The sequence below is a fragment of the Otolemur garnettii genome, unplaced genomic scaffold (genome assembly GCF_000181295.1).
Source record: "Otolemur garnettii isolate 467f Iridium unplaced genomic scaffold, OtoGar3 scaffold00170, whole genome shotgun sequence".
NCBI classification, from domain to species: Eukaryota; Metazoa; Chordata; class Mammalia; order Primates; family Galagidae; genus Otolemur; species Otolemur garnettii.
The window spans coordinates 2,238,737-2,263,353 of record NW_003852565.1 but is presented as its reverse complement, the minus strand read 5'-3'; the positions used below and the strand labels follow the sequence as shown (position 1 = coordinate 2,263,353).

At 42.2% G+C, this 24,617-nt stretch overlaps 1 protein-coding gene across 2 annotated transcripts in view; it reads right to left on the bottom strand.

Moving 5' to 3' along the window:
• The window catches only part of GABRB3 (gamma-aminobutyric acid type A receptor beta3 subunit), a 255,533-nt gene that overhangs the window by 39,714 nt on the left and 191,202 nt on the right, over window positions 1–24,617 (bottom strand). For both annotated transcript variants that reach the window (XM_003800161.1, XM_003800160.2), the window contains exon 4: window positions 21,323–21,543. In XM_003800161.1, coding sequence (XP_003800209.1) covers window positions 21,323–21,543 — 221 coding nt within the window. The remainder of the gene's footprint in view (window positions 1–21,322; window positions 21,544–24,617) is intronic.

The window sequence follows — 24,617 nt, the reverse complement described above, 5'->3', positions numbered from 1 at the left end:
TACTGCTTCAGACATGACCACTGGGCCCTCTGCCACCACTTCATGGCAGCTCACATCATCTTCCTTCCTGGTTCCCAGATGCCAGGTGCACTGGATGTCAATTGGCTGTCATGTTTCCAGGACTAGGAACTTGGATGCTACAATGAAGGATCTAAGTTAAATGATTCAGATCAAGCGTTTTCTTAAGGTAAGTACTTCAGAAAGTCACTGGGGCTGGCTGACCATGGTGGCAACCCATTCGTCCCTCCTTCTCAGGACTCATTCTGGTATTCCCCCATCTGCATTTCTCTTGAAAGTGGAGCCCTCTGTTTGCCCACCTCATGCATATGAGCTGACTTTGAACTTGACAGTGTGCCAGTCTCATAGTTAGGACCAAGGAGGCCTTCTGTGTTTCTGGTTTCCTCTTGAGCCTCTGTCTCTGCTGTGAGACAGTCATGCCCAGAAGGGTCAGGTGGTCCCTCCAGAAGAAGGGACAGAGGGAGCGGGACTGAGATGCCCACTCGTCCTTTCAGAGAGACCCCATGAGCTAACTGGTCCCACACACTCACTTATGAGGGAGCCAGCCAGGGCCCACAGATGCTCATTCACCACCCAGATACACAGGCAAGGGGCATGGACAGCACTCAGAGTGGCCAGATGTTACGCAGCTCTCGAGCAGCAGTGGACACCTGATACCAGGAACTGCATGCTGGAAAACCTATAAACAGGAATCACAGCCTGCGACCTCTCAGGAGGGGCACAGGATAGTAAAACCCTTATTAGATGGCATTTTTCTAATGTTTCTATATGTAAGCATAGATAAATCTGCCGTCACTTAGGAAGACCAATCTTTGTGAAATCAGTGTTCATATCAGGCAAGGGAGGCCTGATGTGCCTCTGTCTAATTTTCAAGGAATATGGTGATGCCCACGCAAAGGCAATAGCTGGCAACGGTGCTATTAAAACCTAAGTGTGTTTTCCCCTGCTGGGGGCACTGCAAACTAAAACAACGTTTTTGGAAGGAAGTATGGAGAATCCTCAAGGAATTCAAACTAGACCTCCCATTCAGTCCCACAGTCCCATTACTAGGTATCTACCCAGAAGAAAAAAAACCCTTTTATCATAAGGACATTTGTACCATATTGTTTTTTACAGCTCAATTTACAATGGCCAAGATGTGGAAACAATATAAGTGCCCACTGACCCAGGGATAGATTAACAAGCTGTGGTATATGTACACCATGGAATACTATTCAGCCAATAAAAGAGATGGAGACTTTACATCTTTTGTATTAACATGGATGGAAGTGGACACATGCTTCTTAGTAAAGTATCCCAAGAATGGAAGAGCAAGTATCCAATGTACTCAACACTAATATGAAGCCAGAAGAAGAACTAATATATGCTCATACAAGAGACAAACTCAACTGAATTCAACTTGGAGGGAGGGGGAAGAAGGGAGGAGGTGAGAGGAGGAAGGAAGGGGACTGGTGAGCTCCCACCTAACCAACACAATGTAGGGGTACATGGCACCACTCCTCAGGGAGGGACACAACTACAACAGGGACCTTACCTAACAAGTGTAACCTAATTGTTTGGTTAATATTTAACCAAATATTAATCTGAAATTTTAAAAAATCAACGTCTTAGATCCTAGAGTGCCTCCCAGGAAAGGAACTGTCTGGATAGATAGATTGAGACGTTCTTAAGGAAAACACCCCAGATTCAGCCCTCTGAAGAGGGGGGGAGAACAGTTTGAGATTATCAGGAAAGCACTTCGAGTCACCCCAACTATAGGGGTCTAATTACAGCATTTGGGGGCTTCACAATCCAAAACTGCATTGCCCCAAATCACAGTTGCTAGCAATGTGTGGCTATACTTACAGTTTAAATGAATTTAAATTAAATTAAATCAAAACTTTAGTTCCCCTGAGGTCCTAACCACATTCACGTTCTCAGTAGCCACCTTTGTGTGAGTGGCGGTTGCTAATAAACGGCACACATGAGGCTCGTCTCCGGGACCACAGGGAGCTCCTCTGGACGGGGCTGAAACCACAGCGGGCGCTCGGCCTTTCTTGCTTTAGAAACAAACCTCCCTGGATGAAGATGACTGGGGACATGTCGGCAAAAGCAGGAGACCCAGAGGCGTGAAGGAAAGTCACCACTGGAAGATACCACATGTGTGTCGGTCAAGTCTCTGTTTCAAGTACAACACCACAGCCTGTCTGAATTCATGGCCTGCCAGCTGACCCTCCCCTCAAAGAGAAAGACCCATTGTCAGTAAATGGCAATTAAGTGTAACAAATGGAGCACCTTAACCTCACCTTCAGATTGGTACCTGAAAGGCTAAAGCTCCCACATGACAATGACCCTGAAATGGTCAAGATCGTCACATCCACACCGTCCCTAGAAAATTACTGTGCTTAAACGGATCTTTCCTGTCTAAGAATAAGCATTCTGAACACAACAAAAAGGTCTTCTTTAAAAAGCTATGGAAGCATAGAAAATGAAAGCTGAAAAGTCTGGAAGCTACATGTCTGGGTACCAAAAGGTATGAGCCCACACGGCATCTCTGAAACAAGGGCAGAGAGAATGAAAGAGCATCTGAATGGAAGGCAAAGACAAAAGCAGCTGCCACCCAGAGTGGGATGCAAGGAGGCCCAGCCACAGAAGAGCTAGAGTGCCCTGGCGTCATCACAGCTCACGGCATCCTCAAACTCCTGGGCTCAAGGCTCAAGTGATCCTCCTGCCTTAGCCTCCCGAGTAGCTGCGACTACAGGTGCCTGCCACAACACCCAGCTAGTTTTTATATTTTAGTCGAACTCCTGAGCTCCAGCAATCTGCCTGCCTTGGCCCACAGTGCCGAATTAAACATGAGGACAGTAGAATTGACATGGCTGAAAATCATTTAATGACATGGCAGGCTTCTTAAAGTTTATTGGCACACGAATCACTGAGAGATCTTGTTACAGTTTGGATTCTGAGTCAGAATGTTGTGGACGGGCCTATATTCTGAATTTCCTGGACAATGTTCTCAGGTGATTTTGGTGCTGGCTTGGAGACCATAGTCAGAGGAGAAAGGAGAGGAAGAACTTGTAGAACTTTTTTACCTCCAAAGGCAAAAACAAAGTAAAAAACAAAGCTCCAGCAACAGTGAGAAGTTGATAGACAAGACACAGAGATGAAACGGGTAAGGAATGCATCCTTATTAAACAGGGTAGAAATAAAAGGCATCCACATCAACAAATTATTGATGAAATGAAACATAGCCGCTATTATGAAAGTAATTTATACCTTTTATATGAAAGCTATAACCTAATAACAGCCTAAGAATATGGGGATGGGGGAGGGAGAGGGGAGAGGGGAATGGGTGGAGGGATCACTTCTGTAGTTTATCTTACAAGGATACAAGTGAACCTTTCTAAGAGCAGAATATGAACGTTTGGGCACAATAACTAGGTAAATGACATGAAGGCTATGTTAACCAGTTTGATGAAATGTTTCAAATTGTATGTGAAAACACCACACTGCACCCCAGAAATGCATTAATGTACATATTACCATCAATTAAATATATATAGAAGAAAAAAAATGAAACATAAAACCATAAAGAAATATTATTAATTGGAATAAAACATATGCAGTATAAAATGTGCCATTTCATTCAGGGGCATTAAGCACAGTCACACTCGGGTGCAGCCACCACTGCCCATTTCTAGAATTTTTTCTTTGTCCCAAGCAGTGCCACCCACTCTTGGGCTTACGTTAAACTGATTGACCAGTCTTCCTGTGCTTTCCTCCTACCCACCCCACCACCCACCCACTCTTGGGCTTACATTAAACTGACTGACCAGTCTTCCTGTGCTTTCCTCCTACCCACCCCACCTCCCCGCCTTGGTAAATCTCTAGTCCACTCTGTCTGCAGGAATTGACCCATTCTAGAACCTTCTACAAGTGAAATCATACAGTATTTGTCCTTTCCTTCCAGCTTAGCTCACTCACATATGGTTTTCAAGGCTGATCTGTGTTGTAGCGTGTTTCAGAATTTCATTTCTTTTTAAGACTGAACACTATTCCACAGCGAGTATGAAACCACATTTTATCTATCCATCTCTTGGTGGACATTGGGGTTGTTTCTATAACTTAGCTCCTGTGAGTAATGGTGCTATAAACACTGGTGCACTATGTGTGAATCACTTCTTTTGCTTCTCTTGGTATATATCTCGAGGTGGCACTCCTGAACCCTAGGTTTAAAAATTTTTTTTCTGAGACAGTCTCACTTTTTCACCCTGGATAGAGTGCCATGGTGTCACAGCTCACAGCAACCTCAAACTCTGGGGCTCAAGTGATCCTCCTGCCTCAGCCTCCTGAGTAGCTGGGACTACACCTGGCTATTTTTAGAGATGAGGTCTCACTCTGGCCCAGGCTGGTCTTGAACCTGTGAGCTCAGGTGATCCACCCTACTTTGAGGAACAACCATACTGTTTTCTACAGTGACTGAATCTGTTAAATCACCACCAGCGAGTCCCTAAGGATTCCAGTTTCTCTTTGGCTCTGCCAATTTTTGTTCTTTTCCTTGTTTTTAATAATAGCCATGATGCTAATGTATGTAAAATAGTATCTCATCATAGTTTTGATTTGCAGTTCCTTCACGACTAAAAATGTTGACCCTCTTTTCATGTACTTATTGGCCATTTGTACAGTTTCATTGGAAAAATGTCTGTTAAAGTCCGTCACTCATTTTTTTTGTTTTGTAAAACATAATTTTCATAAAACATATTAGTTATATTAACATGTAATTTTCATTATTTTTTTCTCGTAAAAATTTTTTATTAAATCCTAACTGTGTACATTAATGCATTTATGGGGCATAATCTGCTGATTCTATATACAATTTGGAATGCTTACATAAAACCGGTTAACCAGTTTGCCTGTGTCCTTATTGTTGACTTTTATGACACATCTATGTAGTATGTACATTAACCCTTTCCTAGATTTATAATTTGCAAACATTTTCTCTAACTCTGTGGGCTGCCATTTCCCTCTGCCAACTGTGTTCTTTTTTGCATGTGAGTCTTTAATACTGATGTAGTCTAGATTACGTACTTTTTTCTTTTCTTGCTTATACTTTTATTGTAATATCCAAAAATTATTGCCAAATCCAATGTCATGAAGCTTTTCTCCTGTTTTCTTCTAAGAGCTTTATAGTTTCAACTGTTACGTTTAGGTATTTGATCTATTTTGGTAAACTTTTGTACATGGTATGAAGTAAGGCCCAACTTCAGTATTGCACATGTGTATATTCAGTTTGGCCCAGCACTGTTTGCTAAAGACACTACCACTACCCACTGCACAGTCTGAGCGCACTTGTCAAGGGCCAGGATTTGTTTGGGGGTCTCTATTTTGTTACATTGGTTTCCTATGTATTGTCTTCTGCCAGGACCAGTCTCTTTGGATTACAGTAGGTTTTGAAATCAGGCGATATGAGGACTCCACCTGCCTTCGTTTTTCAAGATTGTTCTTGATATCTGGGATCCCTTGAGATGCCACATAAATTTTAGAATGGGTTTCTCCATTTCTGCAAAATGATGACACTGGAATTCTGATAGAAGCTGAATTAAAGTGGATCACTGAGGGAGTACTGCCATCCTAACAGTAGGCCATCTGATCCAGGAACATGGGGTGGCTTTCCATTTATTTTTCTTCTTCAAATACTTTCAACAACATTTTATTTTTTAACATGAAAGTCTTTTGACTCTACAATTAAATTTTTTCCTACGTTTTTCATTTTTTTTAGATGCTGTTGTAAAGGGAATGACTTTCTTCTTTTCCTTTTTGAGTTGTTCATCATTAGTATATAGATATCAATTGAATTTTATATGTTGATTTTTACTCCACAATTTTGATCTGCTCAATGGTTTCACACACGTTCCTTAAGCTCTGTTCACTTTTCTTCAATCTTTTTTTTCCTTTTATTAAATTTCAGAATATTAGGGGGTACATAAGTTTTGCTTACTTTGTTTTTGTACAGAATGAGTTAAGGTGTGTCCTTTACCCAGATAATATGCACTGTAACCAGTATGTGTGAATTTAGTTGTCCCCTCCCCCCTCAGCTTGATTCCCTCTGAGTTTTACTTCCATATGTGCACTTACAGGTTAAGCAATTAGTTCCAGTTTGGCAGTGAGCACATGTGTTTCTTTCTCCATTCTTCTGATGTTTCACTTAGAGGAATGGTTTCCAGTTCCATCCAGGTCGTCACAAAAGACACGAGATTGCCATTTTTTAAAATTTCTGAGTATCAGGCCATGGTAAGCACATTCCACATTTTACTAATCCTTTCGTATATTGGCAGGCACTTTGGTTGTCTCTACATCTTTCCAGTTGTAAATTGTGCTGTTATAAACATTTGAGTGCAGGTGTCCTTTTTGTAAAATGACCTTTTTTCCTTTGGGTATATACTCAGCAGTGGGACTGCTGGATCAAATGGTAGGTCCACTTTCACTTTTTCAGGTATCTCCATAATTTTTCACAGAGCTTGTATGAGTTTGCAGTCCTACCAAAAGCATGCAAGAGTTCCTTCTGCATCCACACCAGCATTCATTGTTTCAGGCCTTTTTAATAAGAGCCAGTCTCATTGGAGTTGGGTGGTACCTCAATAAGTTTTAATTTGCATTTCCCTGATGATTAGAGACATTGAGCATTTTTCCATGACTTTTTCGCTATTGGTATATCCTCTCCTGAAAATTCTCTGTTCATGTCCTCCAACCACCCCTTAATAGGGTTGTCCGGTTGCTTCTCAATGATATGCTTAAGTTCCCCCATAGATTCTAGTTATCTGTCCTTTATCAGCTGGACAGCATGTGAATATTTTCCCCTACTCTTGGGCTGTCTACCTACTCCTTCAACTGTCTGTCTATTGCTGTGCAGAAGCCCCCCCAATTTGATCAAGTCCTATTTCCAGCTGCTGTGATTGCCCCTGAGGTCCTCTTCATAAACTCCCTGCCCAAGCCAATATCTAGAAGAGTTCCTCCAGCGTTCTCCCCCAGGATTCCCATAGTTTCCTGCCTCAGGCTTAAGTCTTCCATCCATCATGAGTCAACATTTGTGAGTAGAGAGAGGTGCAAAGCCTGCTCCAGTCCTCCACACATGGCTATCCAGTATTCCCAGCACCACTGATTGAATAGGAATGCTCTTTCCTAGTGTATGTCCTTAACCACCCTGTCAAGAAACAGATGGGAATATAAGGATGATTTCATATCTGGGCTCTCTGCTCCCATCCGTCTGTGCCTCTGCCCCTTTGCCGGCACCATGCTGTACTGGTTACTATGGCACCATAGGACAGCCTGGTAACATGATGCTTCCTGCTTCATTCTTATTGCAGAAGGTTAAGTTGCTATTCAGGGTTCCCCCTAGTTCCACATGAAGGACAGACCATTTCCTTCCAAATCCTTCTTACTGAGCTATAAGTGTCTTTGAGTTTGTCTTCTGCTGATATCTTGCTCCTTCTTGTTCAGCTCTGCAACTTCTCATGGAATCTTGTGGTTCTGGTGTTTATCCTTGGAATTGCACCTGTTGTATGACTGCTAGTTTGTTAGATTTTTTTCTTTTTCATTTAAAACTCTTCCTTCTTTATAAGATGGTCCCACAGTCAGTGTCTCTGGTCAGCTACATTGTCCCTGAATCCCCGCCTCTTTCTTTTTGTTTTTCAGAATCAACTTTTAACTGCTTGATTTTCAAGCTTGGGGATTATTTCTTTGACCTGCTCAAATATCTTGTTGAACCCTTCTGGTGAATGTTCCCTATCAGTTACTGTCTTTTGCAATTTCACAATTTCTGTTTGTTTCCCTTTCATAATTTCTATTTCTTTGCTTATTTTATTTTGTTAACTTTATTCATATATAATTTCCCCCACATCCTTTTAGTTTTTAGTCCATGTTTTCCTTTACCTCTTTGACTAGTTAAGACAGGTTATTTAAAGTCTTTAAAGTCCTACATCTGGGTGTCTGCCAATTTATTCCACTCCTTTGAATAAACCATGTTCTCCTTCTTCTTTATAAGCTTTGATTTTTTTTGCCCTCAAAACTGGGCATGTAATTATTATAATGTAATAACTCTGAAAATCAGAATCTTCCCTTTTCCCAAGGTTCACTGTTTCCATATTTAGTAGTCCATTTATTTTGAGACACTTCAAAAGAAGAAGATTCCTTGTCAAGTGCTATCAGTGAAATCTCTGTTCCTTTAGCTGATGCTCAGCTAATGTTTTTGCAATAATTTCTTTGAGTGCCAAGAGCTGAACCAAATAAACAAAAAAATCTACACAAATCAGAAACAGAGAATAGCCACCTCTCTCAGTCTTTGTCTGTGTGCTGGAGCATTTTGTAACCACTCAGCGAGGCTCACCCTGGGGACCACGTGAAAGCAAAAACATAGGTGTTCTTGGGGCTTTCATGAGCATGTGTCTTGCACAGACATTTGTGTGCTTTTCTAACTTCTCCTGTATGTGGCTGTTTTGAATCACCCAATTTCCCTAAAAGTCTGATCCCACTTTCTCCTTTGAGCTTTAGGTGGTCTATTTTATGTTTCCATTCCAATCTCTTTCCACAAGGTTTGTCTTCATCTTGTTGCCTTTGTAAGCATCACCTGTCTCTTTCTCTGCTTACATTCTGAGATGTGGAGAACAGGGATGAGCATCTTGCTTTAGTCCCCCAGGCATCCTCCAGACAGTTTAGAACATATATACATGGCAAGGTTTGGTCTGCTCCCTCTGATGGGAGAGGGAGAACTGGGAACAAGGCCGCATGCTCAGGACTGAACTGCTCCTCCAGGGAGTAAATGGGGAAAATGGCAAGTAAAAAGGCCATGAAGGTTGGTTGAGATAACTTCTAGGTATCTTTGATTTTTTTATGGAGGAAGAACACTTTAGAGCTTCTTAGTCTGCCATTTTGCTGGTGTTGCTTCCCCATATAAAATCTTTACAAATAGAAGTAGGAAGGTATTTATAAAGATATAATAGAAATTAATGAATAGAATTATAAAATCAAAAGCAAGACGTTTAAATATATAAATAAAATAGATAAATATTTCTGGATTCTAATGAACACAATTATAAATGAAGAGACTATAAAAATACGTTCTTAGCAGCTTAAAAATATAAAACAATGCACATATGCATGCTAATGATTGCAAAGTTCAGATAAAAAAGATATTTCTCTGAAAAACATGAGTTCTCAAGATCGAGACAAAAAGAAAACTTAAAGAGAACAACCGTAAGTATTACAGAAACTAAAGCCATGTGTGTCCAAGTGGAAAATGTTATTCAAGATGCTTTTCAAAGTAGCATGCATTTATTAAAAGTTTCCTTCAAAAATATTCCATATTTAATATATAGCTATGGGTAAGTCTTTAAATACTTACAAGATCATCAACCCTTTTAGAAATAGATATTTGCCATATCTATTGTTTGTTCCCAGAACAAACAAGGAGAAGTCTATTTGATTCATTATGATAAAATGCAAAAGAAGCATAAAGACATACAATCCATTAATGTATTTAACAGAGTCTATATGGTATGGCTCACATATGAATGAATATATGAGAATGCCTGCATTAGTTCATTCTCCATTGCTTATAACAGAATACCTAAAATTGGGTATTTCATAAAAAATGAAATTTATCTCTTAATGTTCTGGAGGTTGGGAAGTGCAAGGTTGAGAGGATCCACCTGAAGAAGGTGACAGTCTTCCTGCTGGTGAGGACTCTGTGAAGAGCTCCAAGGTGGCCCAGATACCACATGGAAAGAGGGGTGATGTGCTCATGTGACAGCTCAGGTGCCCATCCTCTTTGTATAAAGCCACCATTCCCCTCCCATGAAACCTATTAATCCATTAATCCATGAATGGATTATACATTACCTTGATCCAATCATCTGTTAAAGGCCCCATCTTACAATAGTGCCATGATGTGGGTTAAGGTTCAACATGAGTTTTAGAGGGGACATTAAGACCATAGCAGGATTCTGTCCATCACCTCTATATTGGATAAGGTACCTAGGAAGTATCAATAAATTGGTTCCTGTTTCTTGGAAACTTCATGCAAGCCATGAAGTCAATAGAAGTCAGATTAATGAGAGAGGAAATTTGGGAATAAATTTCTTGAGAGAGTTAACATCTATCTTTAAGAGAAGTGGCACCTTCCAAGTAGAAGTCAAGAAGTAACAGTGCCTGCTTCATATGTCAGAAAACTAGTCTTGAGGTGGCAAAAGTGGACTGAATAGAAATTAGCCTTTTACTCTAGACATGCAGGCCTAGTTCCTGATGAGCACACGTGACCTACATGAAAGAAATGAAGGGCCTTATCTACAATAAGGCCCACCCCTCTGGACGAAGAGAGACAGAAATGATGACTTAAAGGATGGATTCCCAGAGCTATGTGGAGGAGTCCCAAGAGACTCCATGGATAGAAAAACAGGCTTCTCCATCCCCAACAGCCAATGCTGGTTAAGAAATCTTCTGGAGAAGAGTCAATCCCAGTATCTTCCAAGACAGAGAGTACTTAAGCCACCAGAAAATGGTACCAGTTAAAATAAAACATTTTATCCATTTTTCTCCACCTCCCAAAATAAACCTACAAAATTAGAAAAGTCATATATAATCTATCAAACTTGGTAGCGAAGGGGAAAGAGATGTACAGGGAGTGGAGGGTGAGGTGCCAAGTCCCCTCCCTTTGCCAATGCAGGATCCAGCCTGAAATAGGGGTGGGCTATGGAAAGGGAAAATGTTAATGCTAAATCTGAATTTAGTATTAAACACAGCATTGAGAATGTCTGTGTTACACACATATAGAAAAGATAAATCACTAAAACACTGGCAGGAACACCATGAGAACAGTCCATATTTCACCAGAGTAGAAAAATTTCAAAGCTTACTGAGCAAAATGTTTAGTAGGGGCCATTGCATTGTGACTAGGTCACAAGTTGCTCTTATTTCTAATAGGCTGGTTGAATAATGATTTTATAGGAAAAAGTTATAAGTTAACCATGGGGCAAATGATAATTTTTTAAACAGTATTATCCACCATGATAAAATAAGATTTACTGTAAGAACTGAAGAATAGATCAGGGTGGGAGAGGATATCCCTAGCTGGCTAGTGTCCATGTCCAGCCTGGGAACACACTTAGTTGGGGAAGACTCCCACCCCTGCACACTTTGCAGAAGCACAGAGGCTGGACCAGCTTGACCCAGAAAGTCAAGTAGAAACTCCACTCAGCCAAAAACCCTCTGCAATGACCCTGCCCAAGTAGTGAGATTTAAGAAGTGGCTCCATTCAGCCAAAAGCTAATGAATCACCTTACCCAGGCAAGGGAATTTCAAACTCCATACATTCCAGAGAAGCAAAGGGACAAGACCTGCCTGACACGGGTCAAACACTCAGTTCAACCAAAGGCTGACCACTGACCACAAGGTTCCAACCTGGCAGGGAGGCGATCCTTAACTGTGCAAGTCTAAGCAGCACAGCCTCTGGTACCATCCTTCCCAAGCAACAACTCCACCTAAGCTTGGAGCCTGGCCTACAGCCCTACATAACTGCAGATCCCAAATAGTGAGTTGCCCAGGTGGAGACGACATCATGTGAGCCTAACCAGGAGTCATCACAGTCCCTTGCCAGCAGCTTTGCCTGATAACAGAGTCTAGTCGGTGGTTTCACCAAATAGTGAAGCCCAGTTAACAGTTCCACCCAACATCAGAGCAAAGGCAGTGACCCAGCCAACTAGAGAACTCACAAACGTATTAATTCTCCAATAAAAAGACAGAGGGACTGAGTTGGGAGGAGGGGAAACCAAGGCCCAACTATATGCTTCCTGCATGAAAATCACCTCACTTTTAAGGGCACACACAGAATGAAGTAAAGGGACAAAAAAAGATATTCCACACACACAAACCAAAAGAGAATGAGGTAGCTGCACTTACATCAGACAAAATGTTTTTAAGTCAAAAACTCTAAAAAGGAACAAAGGAGGACATTTTATGATGATAAAGGGGTTAATTTACCAAGATGATGTAATAATTGTAAATACATATGCACCCAATATAAGGACACTAAATATATAAAAAAATATTGAAGGATCTGAAGGGTGAGATATATTACTATATGACAGTATTTCAGAAAATTTGCAAATACATGGATATTAAAAAGCATACTCAAGTACAACCCATGGGTCATGAAGAAATTAACAGGGAAGTTTTAAAATATGGAAACACAAATTACAAAAAACTATGGGATACTGCAAAAGCAGTTTCAAGAGAAAAGTGTATAACAATAAATATTTACATCAAAAAATAAGAAAGATCTCCAATGAACAGTCCAATGTTGTACCTCAAAAAAATAGAAGAAAAACTAAGGCCAAAGTTAGCAGAAGGAAGAAAATGATAAAGATCAGAGCAGAAATAGAGACTAAAAAACTATGAAAGATCAATAAAACTAAGAGCTGGATTTTTTAAAAGTTAAAAACATCAACAAGCCTTTAGCTAGACTGAGAAAAAAGAAGACTCAAATAAAAGGTTCCACAAAAAAACTATAGATCTAATTTTAAAAATACACTGAAGTCACAGGATACAAAATCAACACACAAAACCCAGAAGAACAATGAACTATCTGAAATAAAAAATCAACAAAACAATCCTAGCATGCCTGTAATCCCAACACTCTGGGAGGTCAAGGCAGGTGGATTGCTTGAGCTCAGGAGTTTCATATCAGCCTGAGGAAGAGCGAGACCTCATCTCTACAAATAGCCAGGCTTTGTGGCAGGCTCCTATACTCCCAGATACTTGGGAGACTGAGGTAGGAAGATCATTTGAGCCCAAGGGTTTGAGGTTGCTGTGAGCTAAGATGCCATGGCACTCTACCAAGGGTGACAAAGTGATATTCTGTCTCAAAAAAAAAAAAAATACTATTTACAATAATTGTGAAACAAAATCAAATATTAGGAATAATTTAAAGAGGTGAAAGATCTATACACTGAAAATTATAAAACATTAATTAAACTGAAGACGACACAAATAAATGGAAAAATATCCATTTTCACTGATTACAAGAATTAATAGCACTGAAATGTCAAAGTGGTATACAGATTTCAATGCATTCTCTATCAAATTCCAAGGTTATTTTTCAAAGAAATAGGAAAAAAGTCCTAAAATTCACATGGAAACACATGCCCACCCCCCTAATAACCAAATTAAGTATGAGCTAAAGGTGGAAGAATCACACTATTTGATTTAAACTATACCACAAAGCTACACTAATTAAAATAGCATGGCACTGGCAAATAAATACATACATTAGCCAGTGGAACAGAATAGAGAGCTCGGAAATAAAACACACATGTTCAGTCAACTGATTATTCTATAACAGTGGCAAGATTGGAAAAGGATGGTCTTTTCAATAAATAGTGTTGGGAAAACTAGATATTCACATGCAGAATAATAGAACTGGACATTTCCCTCCCACCATATCAAAAATCAACTCACCATTGATTGAAACTTAAACATAAGACCAGAAACTATAAAACTGGAAGAAGAAAACATAGGAAAAAAATTACCTCAAGTTGGCCTGGGCAACATTTTTTACAAATTTAACCCTAGAAGCATAAGTAACAGAATTAAAAATAGATATGAGAGGCACCTGTGGCTCAAAGCTCAGCCCCGGCCAAAAACTGCCAAAAAAAAAAAAAAAAAAACCGATAAACAGGTTTGTATCAGACTAAAAAGCTTACTGCACAGCAAAGAAAAGAGTTAATGTACAGAGGTAACCTACACATTGGGAGAAATACATCCAAGAAGGGCTTAATATCCAAAATAAAGAGCTCAAAGAACTCAACAGCAAGAAAATAACAACAACAAACAATTAGAAAATGGACACAAGAGCTAATTAGACATTTCTCAAAGGAAGACATACCCATGGCCAACAAGATATATGAGAAAATGCTCAACATCACTAAGTCTTAGGGAGATGCAAATTAAAACCACAATGAGATACCATCTCACACCAGTTATAACAGCTATTATCAAAAACATGAAAGATAACAAGTGTTGGTCAGAATGTGGAGAAAAGGGAACCCTTATACGCCGAAGGATGAAAAGATAGATTAGTGCATGCATTATGGAAAACAAAACGAAAATTTTTCAAAAAATAACTAAACATGGAATTACCATCCGATTCAGTAATTCCTAGTTCTGGGTATTTCCCCAAAATGTTTGAAATAATTTGTTGAAGAGCTATCTGCACCCCCATGTTCAATGAGGAACAATGAACAGTAGCCAAATTATGGAACATTATAAGCAAAGTGTGTCTCCCTGGATGAATGGACAAATCAGTGCCATGACATTATTAAACCAAACGTGAAGTGTGTCTACAGACAATAGAACACTATGTAGAAAAGGGGAGAAAGTCCGTCATTTGCAACATGAGGGATGGAATTGGAGAAGGTTATGCTAGATGGATTAAGCCAATCACGGAACTGTAAATACCACATATTCTCACTAATGTGGAATCTAAAGTAATAGAACTCAGAGCAATGGAGAGTAGAGTGATGGCTGCAGAGGGAGGGGTCTGGGGAGAACTGGGGAATGACTGAATGATACGGAATCTCAGGCAGAATATGTTCTTGAAAACTAGTACAGAACACGGTGAGCACAGATAATAACAGAGCATGACAAATTTCAGTATTGCTGAGAGTGAATTTCACATGTTCTTACCACAAAAAAGTTAGACAAATGTATTAACTGAGTTGATTTAATTATTCTGCAGTGTATTCAGAAATTATAACATCATTTTATACTCCATAGATATATACAACTATAAATCGTCAGTTTACAATGAAAAAATTTAAAAGCTGGATCAAAGTATGAAGTTAACATATCAAAATGACAAGTTAAATAAGAAAAATGATCATATAAATAGAAATTGAAGTAAAATTATTTTTATCTCACATTTTTTAGATAATCTATGGTTGGTCATCTCATTGATAATTAAGCTGCTGAACACAAATGCCATAAATTCGTGGCACCTGTTTTATTAATCACTGTATCTCCATCTATGACGCCATTCCCAGAAACCAGAAAGTAATTCTCTCTCTCACACACACACAATGGAAATAAAAGATGAAGTGATAATTACATTAATGTAAAAGTGCAAATCCTCCTTCATGGGGAGGCCCAAGAAACACCCCTATGAGAAATGAGCTGATACTAACACTGTTACCCTTGCCATTTATCATTGTTCTGGAAGTTGCAGTCAATGCAATAAAACAGAAATAAGACTAAAAACCAGGCACGGTGGCTCACGCCTGTAATCCCAGCACTGTGGGAGGCCGAGGAGGGTGGATTTCTTGAGCTCACAAGTTTGAGACCAGCCTGAACAAGAACCAGACCTCATTTCCAGAAAGAAAATAGACAGGCATTGTGGCAGATGCCTGTAGTCCGAGCTACTTGGGAGGCTGAGGTAAGAGGATCTCTTGAGCTCAAGAGTTTGAGGTTGCTGTGAGCTATGATGTCACAGCACTCCACCCAGGGTGACAGAGTGAGACTCTGTCTCAAAAAATAAATAGATAAATAAATAAATAAATAAATATCTACTGAAAATGAGGATTAAAAATAATCATTACAAGCAATATGATTATAAGACTAAAATCCTCAAGAGGATTAACTAACTGTTGAGGATAACAGATTAGCCCGGCTGAACATAAAGACAATGGTATATAAATACACCGCCAGTTTCCCACATACCAGGGAAAGCCAGCTGCAAAACTAATGGAAAAATGATCCCGTTCCTAATAGCACCACACTTTCAAAAAGCACAAATAAACTTGCCAAGAAATGAACGAGCCCTTGAAGGAGAAAATGACACATATTTAATGAAAGCCATAAACAAAAACGCCATAAAGAATGACGGCAGAGGCATCCTGTTCACGCAGGACAGGCGGAAGATACCTGGAGCACGGCTTTGGTTCTTCCCAAGGGAATGTTTAATGGGTGTAATCCTAGCAAATACCACAAACTATAAATGATTCTAAAATTTATGTGAAAGAACAAACCAGCAAGTACTGGGGCAAATACCTAAGCAACAAGGAACAAAAAAACTCGAATCGCCACCTTGCATCCTACACCAAGGTATCTCCAACAAATTGAAAATCTACATGAAAAATATGACAATATAAGCGCTGTAGAAAGATGAATTGGAATTCTAAGTTAGCCCTGGTGCAATACTTATTTTTTCCCCAAGCACCACTCTAGATATGGGGGCTGGAATAACGACCACGACAGAAACAGCTCTTTTCTCTGGTAGTCTTATGCTCTGGCCATGGCTTCCCCATCATCACAGATGGGACAGAGAGTCAATGAGAAATGCAAGAAATTGGCAAGATGAGGTCATATCTGGGTAAGCACTATGTTAAAAATCAAACAAGGTGATGTAATAGAAAGTGAATAGATGATCAGAGAAGGGGTTTCCCTGGGAAATTGAACGCTGAACATTCCCCAAGTACGTTATGATGATGTTAAAACATTTATGAGCATCTAGACTACAGTGTCCAGCAAAGACCCTACGACGGGGACATCCCCACTGTCTCTGAAGAGAGGAAGGGGAGTCTGCAAGCTTGGGCGCACAGTAGGGGTGCTGTAGAAAGGGACTGGCTAGAACTCACTTTCTGGCAGGACAACAAGGGGAAACTGACGCTCAAAATGGCCAGGGACCCTGTCTCCACGGTGTGGGGGGGGGGTGAACAACCAGCTCAGGTGGTCTCTGTTCAATGGAAAGATGAAGAAGTCACTGTTTTGATTAAGCTCGTCAAATGAGAGCGCAGGGGAGAGTCTGAAGAGAAGCCGAGATCGCCCTTAGAAGGAGGGAGGGACACAGTACTGCTGGGGCAGGGATGGGCGCAGAGGAAGGTCTGATCCTGGGTTCAAAGCCAGGAAGGGAGGGATGCAGTGCTGCTGGGGCAGGGATGGGCGCAGAGGAAGGTCTGACCCTGGGTTCAAAGTGAGACTGGTGATTTTCACCAACCTTGAGAGATGAAGAGAATGGATAGATTATTTACAGTGGCCTAAGGAATACCAAATTCAAAGCAGGTATTGCAATCCTAAAGATAAGGTATACTAATACTTTACGGTTGAGGGGAGTGTGAATTGGCATAATCTTTTTTGTCAAGAAAGCAATTTATCAATATGTTATTTGGTTTCATTATAGCAATTGGAAGAGAGTAACAAAACAAAGGTACTACAGCTGGGCACCTGCACTCACACCTCTGTGAGTTTCCATCTTTTCTGGGGGGAAAAGCTTCTGACCCAGAACCATGTTCAGAACAAGAACACAGTTTCAGAACCAGATGCTGGCCTTATCTGAATGTTCTGATGTAAGTTCTAGCTTTATATTGTGTTCAATCTTTTAAGCATTAGAAATGGCTGCTTTGATGATTTTAAGCACTTTTGAGCCACAAGGCAGAACTTGCAATATATTGTCCACCAGATTTGTAGTGAGCTTCTCAGGCGAGATGTGGATTACTGTGTTCTGATGACTCAACCTCAGACACCCAGGTGCTTGTGAGAACAAATCAAATGCTATTTTGTGACCCCTCTCACCAATTCTCAGCATCAGAGAAATAGTCCAAAAATGGGAAATGCAAGGCGTGAAGAAAAAATCATACTCCAAAGTGTCCTGAATGATGAAAGGGGAGACATTCTGGCAGAGGAGGACCAGGAGATTGAGAAACACAGTGGGGAAGAAGGGTGATGACTTCACCTTCTTACAGACAGCATCAGAAAGAAAACAACAGGACATCTGTAACCAGGACAGGACTAAAGCCCACGAGTCTCTCAGCCGGTATCTTCCTTGTTTCTTAAAAGGTTTAGCTGCCCAAAGGAAATTTTCAAAGAACTCGTGCTTTATTTCAGGATAGTGCTCATGCCCTGCCCATGGCATTCTCCTCCACCGCCTGCTGCCCTGGCCTCTGCAGGGGGTTCAGTCCACTTCGTTCAGCTGAGCTCACAGCCAGGGTAGCCTTAGCCCAAGTTTCAGGCTCCAGCAGTCACAAAGGAAATGGTTCATGATTTAAAACAACCTTTTATGGCTGCAAGAATGTGATCCCTCTCAAGCATCCGCACGAGTGGCCATTGCCTCTTTTGCCGAGTCATCAGAGGTAAGGATTAAAGATTTCCCAGAATAAGGCTGAGCTGACGTACAGACTCACGTCAGGGACTGTGCATCTGTAGTCAAGGCCAGGGCTTTCATCCAGCCTAGATCAAGCACGAGTCCTCACTGCCACTGTGGCTGTGACGGCCAGGCATATGCAAAAGACAAGCAGAATACAGAGCTAAGTGGTGGCCCACCTACCACCCACTGGAGCAGGCTACTGCCAGACCAAGGGGTGGGGACCCATCCTGGGCGTGGGGGAAGGAAAATTCATTTTTTTGAGGTCTGGAGAGACAGCTAGTTCAACCAGAAATATCTCAAGCACACAGGCAGTGAGAAGGTCATCCCTGCGGGGTGGGGACCTCCCTTGGCAGTGCCCTGCAGACAGGGCAGCCGTGATAGCCCAGTTGTCTAACACTCTCCTCAGGGCAGCCTAACTTCAGAGTTCGCAGCTGTGCCAGGCGTGACCCCCAGACATGATGTGCAGGGGTGTCCAAACATTTTTTCCTCTACCACATATTGAAAAAAGAAGAGGTATCTTGGACCACACATTAAAGTCCTTGTAAAATCCTCATGTGGCCCACAGGCTGCAGGTTGGACACCCCTGACAGAGTTACATATGCTGTGTGCTCCTGGCTCTTCCTTTCAAGTTCAACAGTAAAATGGCAGAGGGAGGAAGGTGGGTCCTGGGGCCACTGAGAGGACAGAGGGCCACCCACGTGAGCACATCTCACCTCACATGGATATTTATCAAATATACACTGGATTAGCAAAGAAGACGTGTGTATTTGAGTTTTGTACAATGATCAGTGTTTTGAATTACTAATGTGCCTTTTGTCCAAAAGTTCAATTCAATCTCTACAGCTACAAGTGATTTTAAAAATCAAGTCAGAAGTTTCTAGATTAGCCAATTTCTAAGGAGTCAAATGACCCAGTGGAGCTGCCAAGCACACACAGAATCTGATGGTCGGCCTGTAGTGAGAAATGTTCTTTATGATAGCTTGTCCAGGTCCTCAGAAATCTGAAGAATTTTTTAAAATACATGAGGTTCTAAATAAAGATCTAAGAAGCATATTGAGGCTACATTTGAAGAAAAACAGCTACTTATTCAGAAATTCATTTGTTGCTTTAAAAGCTGTATGAGAGGCATACTAAACATAGGTTTTACTAAAGAGAGATCGTTAGATTGTGCCAAGTTTATTACTAAAAGCTTCCCATTATTCTCACATCCTTATTTAACTTTTACATATAAACTTACAGGCCAAGTGTTAAAGGTATAATATTTTTATTCCCTTGGTTTCTCTTTCTCTTACCTGAAATCTAACACTTTCAAAGAAAGTGGAAATTCATTACAGATATTTTATGCATATTATAGAATTCCATTCTAACAGAGTTTAAGTGCTTTGCTTTTAACTAAGACATAATAACACACTTTGCTTCCGGTAAGAAGATGAAGTCATAAAAATACAAATGGAGAAAACCATCTTTTTGCTCTCCTCCAACCACTCACACACCACACAGCCCCACACACACCAAATCCAACACACACGGGCACCATACCAGCCACAGCACACACGTGCCAGGCACGTTACCAGCAGGTGACACACCACATCCACACAGCACACAAATACACACATTACACACACTACACACACCACACAACAGACCCAACACACACGCCACACGCCCACATACACACCATCCGTCACATATTCATTTTTCTGCTTTGGTTTTCTCTGTGTGTGGGAGCTGGGGGCAGACAAATGCCTCCTTATTCTGTGTTCACAAGGTTTCGGAATAATCCTCTGTACAGCTGATGTGCTTGTCAGAACCCCAAAATATTATAACCCCATCTCTCATTTTCAGCCCAAAACAAAAAATGTTGGAAACCTCCCAAAGAAACCTCAGGCTACACTCTTCCTAAAGTGACACCATGGTGTGGTTGACATGTGCCACTTACCATTAAAAACATCTGACTCTGCTTAAATCCCAACATCTGCTTTTATATGTTGTGGATTGGAGAAAGTCAACATTTTTTATTTTAAGTCAATGTTAAATAATTCCCTTTACCCATCTTGAGACATGGAAACTGCCAGGAGAGTGAATTTAAATGTATACTATTATGATTCCATTTAGAACTGTTGAGTCTGAATTCAAAGCCTCTGGACTCACAGTAAGAATCATCTTTTCTCATGGCTGTCCACATATGCCCTCATGAGCAATGTGAGCCACCACTGAAGGCCTCAAGGACACTTTTAGGCCAGGAGATCAAGAAAGAAATACACACACACTATTCTAAAGCAAAACAAAAATCAGTGGAACATTAGCCGGGTGTGGTGGCAGGTGCCTGTAGTCCCACCTACTTGAGAGGCTGAAATAAGGGGGTCTCTTGAGCCCCGGAGTTTGAGGTCTGCTGTGGACCATGACGCCACAACACTCTACCCAGGTGACAGACTAAGACAGAAAAAAAAAAGAAATCTGAGCAAAATCAACCCAAGGCTGATAGAGACAGGTTTTAAGAACATCATTTAGCAAGATAATATGCAAAATAATTAAACAGCAGCAGTGAGAGAACACCATGGAAAGGTATGGTGGTTTCCAGAGCAACCAGGAAAACCCAGGTCCTCTTCCCCAGGGCTCAGGAAGGAAGCCTGGTTTCCCAATTTGAATGACATTATGGGACCTGGAGAGAAGCACACCTCACAGGAGGCCTACTCATTCATCCCCATAAACACTCCAGGCCCCGTCTCAGTGACGCTCCCAGGATGCGTACAGCAGACATTTTTTCAACTGTGCAGAAAGCTCTGAAAAAAATTTATTAAAGCCGCTGCCCTGTCAGGGCGCTATTTATTACAGGCCTCTGGGGCTATGAAGCGGGAAGTCCGTCCTGAGGGAATCTGTGTTCTTAGATGTGGCAACACAATTATACACAATGAATCTGAAGGAGGCTGGTTTTCAACTGCATGGTGACTATTTATAGTAACTGTAATGCCCCAAATCTCATGGCTATGAGATTTTTGTTTCCTTCCTCCAAAGCTCAAAGTGTTTCATGGATGCTGCCTAACAAATCTGAGGACACGGCCTCACTGCGTCCACCTCAAGTGAGGAAGTCAACACAACGCCCCATGCAACCGCAGAACTGGCCCTGAGAGGCCCACAGACCTGAGCCCGTACAGCACGGTCCCGTCAGGGTGCAGGCGGATCATACGGTTTTTCACTGTCACTCCATGCACAAACGACTTTTTGTCATTTAAGAAATATGTGTCGGGGACCCATAGCTGGTCAGCCACTCGATTGTCAAGCGTGAGGTTGAGAGGGATCCCAGAATAGGCGAGCCTTTTATCTCTCCAATATTGTTGAAAATACATGGTTAAGGTATAATCCTGGGAGGAAAAAAAAGAAAAGAAAGAAAATTAGTTCGTGCTTAGCCACAGGTATATTTCCTCCACGACCGGCCAGATTCAGGTTGATATCTAACATCCACAGTAAACATCCAGGAGAAATGGATTGAGTTTTGCGCAGCGTAGGAAGCACAGAGGCTGCTTACTTGCAAATGCAAATCCCAGCTTTAATAGGTATATGAATTGCTGTGTGGCCTGGATACAGAGCCTGTTTTATTTGGGTAAGCAGGAGACCAGACAAATTGGTATTTGAGAGATAACACACAGAAATAAAAGCAAAAAAAGAAAAAGCCATAGTAAAATCAGGTTGCTAGCAGGGAACTTGACTGTCCCCTGAGATTCTCTATTTCCTACCAGGCCGAGAGGCGCTTTACCACCCAGGACAGATGAACTTGGGCTGTAAACGCTCCCTGCAATTTAAGCCACTTTCTTCTAGCTCTGCCCTCGGGGAGGGCTGTAAACACAAACCTTCCATAAACACCCACTGGAGACAACACGGGCCCTGGGAGGTCTCTATGCCCTAACTGCTGTATTTTCTTTTTCTAGTAGTTTGCCTGGGCCATTTCTACATTAACCAGGCCACCAAATCACCTGGAGCTGACGGATTCATCTGGGAGAAATGGGAGCCTGAAGCCAAAACAGGAGGTGGGTGGTGGGAGAAGATTCCTGGCCATACCCTCTCCACAAAACAAGCAGCTATCAACACAGATGATTCTGCTTCTTGTTGTTGTTTATGCGAAGTAGTTCGTTCAGTGAGAAGGAAGAAAAAAGCAAGTCAGAGCTGGGTACGGCAAAAAGGAAATTCTAAACATTTTTGGCAATCTCCATTCAATTCTAAAAGGATCGAGTCTGAAAATCATCTGGTGATATTCACAGGACACACTGGAACCCCAGTGGAGAAGGATCTAACTGGAAAACCAAAGGTTAGTAAGTGAATTCTCCCACCAAGGGAGGGACAGACCATTACCATCCCACCAAGGAGCTTTCTGAGTTTACGAAGTTCAAGGCCAGGTCTGGGAACGTCCCCACTCCACGGACAGTGAGTGGCGAGTCAGTTGAGAACCGATCGGAGGGAGGCTCGGGTCTCCGCCAGCCCACCTGATGTTCCTTACGCTGCCTTGGAGCAGTCTCAGGGCTGCTGACCCTACACGCCTGCCCTGCTTACTGACTGTTCTCAGAGGTGCCGGAGAGGCTCGCACACTGACGGACAGCACACAGGCACTCAGCCCCAGGAGCACAGCGCAATACAGACCGCACAACTTTACACTGAGCCCATAAAATCAGAGACAGGAAAGGGGCAAAAACGACCCAGATGGGCTAGACGGTCTTTCCAGAGGTTGCATCTGGAACTTGGAGAGGCAGCATTTAAGTGAATGTTAAAGGAAGAAACAGGAATTTCTTTTCCAGGCACTTCTGGGGGTGGAGTGGTGTGCCTAGTATCACCTGAGGGGGCCTCACCACTTCCACCCCAAATTGTTCTCACTCAGTAGGTCAGAGACTAAAGATAAGCCTTGGTCAGCCAGAGAGCAGGCAGGGGACATTAGAGTCCACTCCTGGGAGTCCTCAAAGGTCTCAAATCAGATCTCCCATTGACCCCATAACCCCACCACTAGGCATCTACCTAGAAGAAAAAAGTCATTTTATCAGAAAGACATTTGCACTAGAATGTTTATCGCAGCTTAATTTACAATCGCCAAGCTGTGGAAACCACCCCAGGAGCGGATTACCGAGCTGTGGTCTGTGTGTACCATGGAATACTATTCAGCCCTAAGAAAAGACGAAGGCTTCACATCTTCTGTATTAACCTGGATGGAGTTGAAATACATTCCCCTTAGTAAAGTATCACGAGAAGGGAAAAGCAAATATCCAATGTACTCAATTTTATTATGAAGCCAGTAGACAAACTAACACACTCCCACATAGGAGGAAAACTTAATTGGATTCAAGTTGAGAGACGGGGGAATGGGAGAGGGGGAGCCAACGGGAGGACTAATGTGCACAAGGTAGGGGTGTGTGGCACACCTTTGGGGTGTGGGACACAACTACAAGAGGGCTTCTACTTAACAAATTCAAAATTATGACCTGGCTGTTTGTGCCCTCACATTAACCTGAAATAAAAAGGGAAAAAAAACACACTCTGGGTGTTGCTTTTGCAGGACTGATGGGAAACCCTGAGAAGCACAGCTTTGCTGAGAACCCCCCACCCCCGTCATGAGAGTTCCTGGGGGAAAGAGTATAGCACGCAGGTTGAGGCTGGACCCCACAGCAGTGACCAGAAGGGGCAGAGACAGGAATGCCAGTGTCATAACCATGAAAGACACGGCAGTTCTTGGGAAGGAGAGAGACAGAACCAAGTGTTCTAATGGCGTCTTTTATTTCTTTGGCATCTGGGACTCTGCTGACCCTAGAGGGACGGCCCCTTCCAGGGCTACCACTCCCAGGGACTAAGGAGCATCTAAACTCCCCTGGGAGTGCCCCTTGATGTGCAAACCAAGAGCCCCCCTCCCAGTCACCTCTCTCAAGGGGCTTTCCCCTTCTGTAGTCACTACCCACCTGCCCCAGAAGCCCCAGGTCTGGGGACTAGACAACGAAACCACAGTGCGCCCCAGAGCCCTGAAATTATCCTAACCAGCCAGTCTCCAGCTGCCTGCCCCATCTTGGCCATTTCCTCCCCCAGAGCTGACCCTCCCTCTGCCTCCTGACTGGCCCTGAGTCCCCCTGTGTGTGGCCCCCATGGTGTAGCACACCCCCTTTCCTTGGGAACTATGAGCCAGAAACCATCCTTTCAAGGGGGAGTCACCTCCTGACAGCTGTTCTCCTCATACCTAATAATAACAAAAGCTACATTTTAACACACAAAGGGTGTGTGAGGAAGGCCTAGTGCCTTGGGTAGCACAGAGTGCTGGTGGGTGGGGGTTGGGGGACAGGGCACCAGGCCACTGGAGAAGGTCAGGGTGAAAAGGGACCTTGTCAGGGCACAGTCCCAGGCCTCCACTGCAGTGGCTGATGCATCCGACCTGAACCGTGCAGGGTGTGGTGCCCTGACAGCAGGGGAC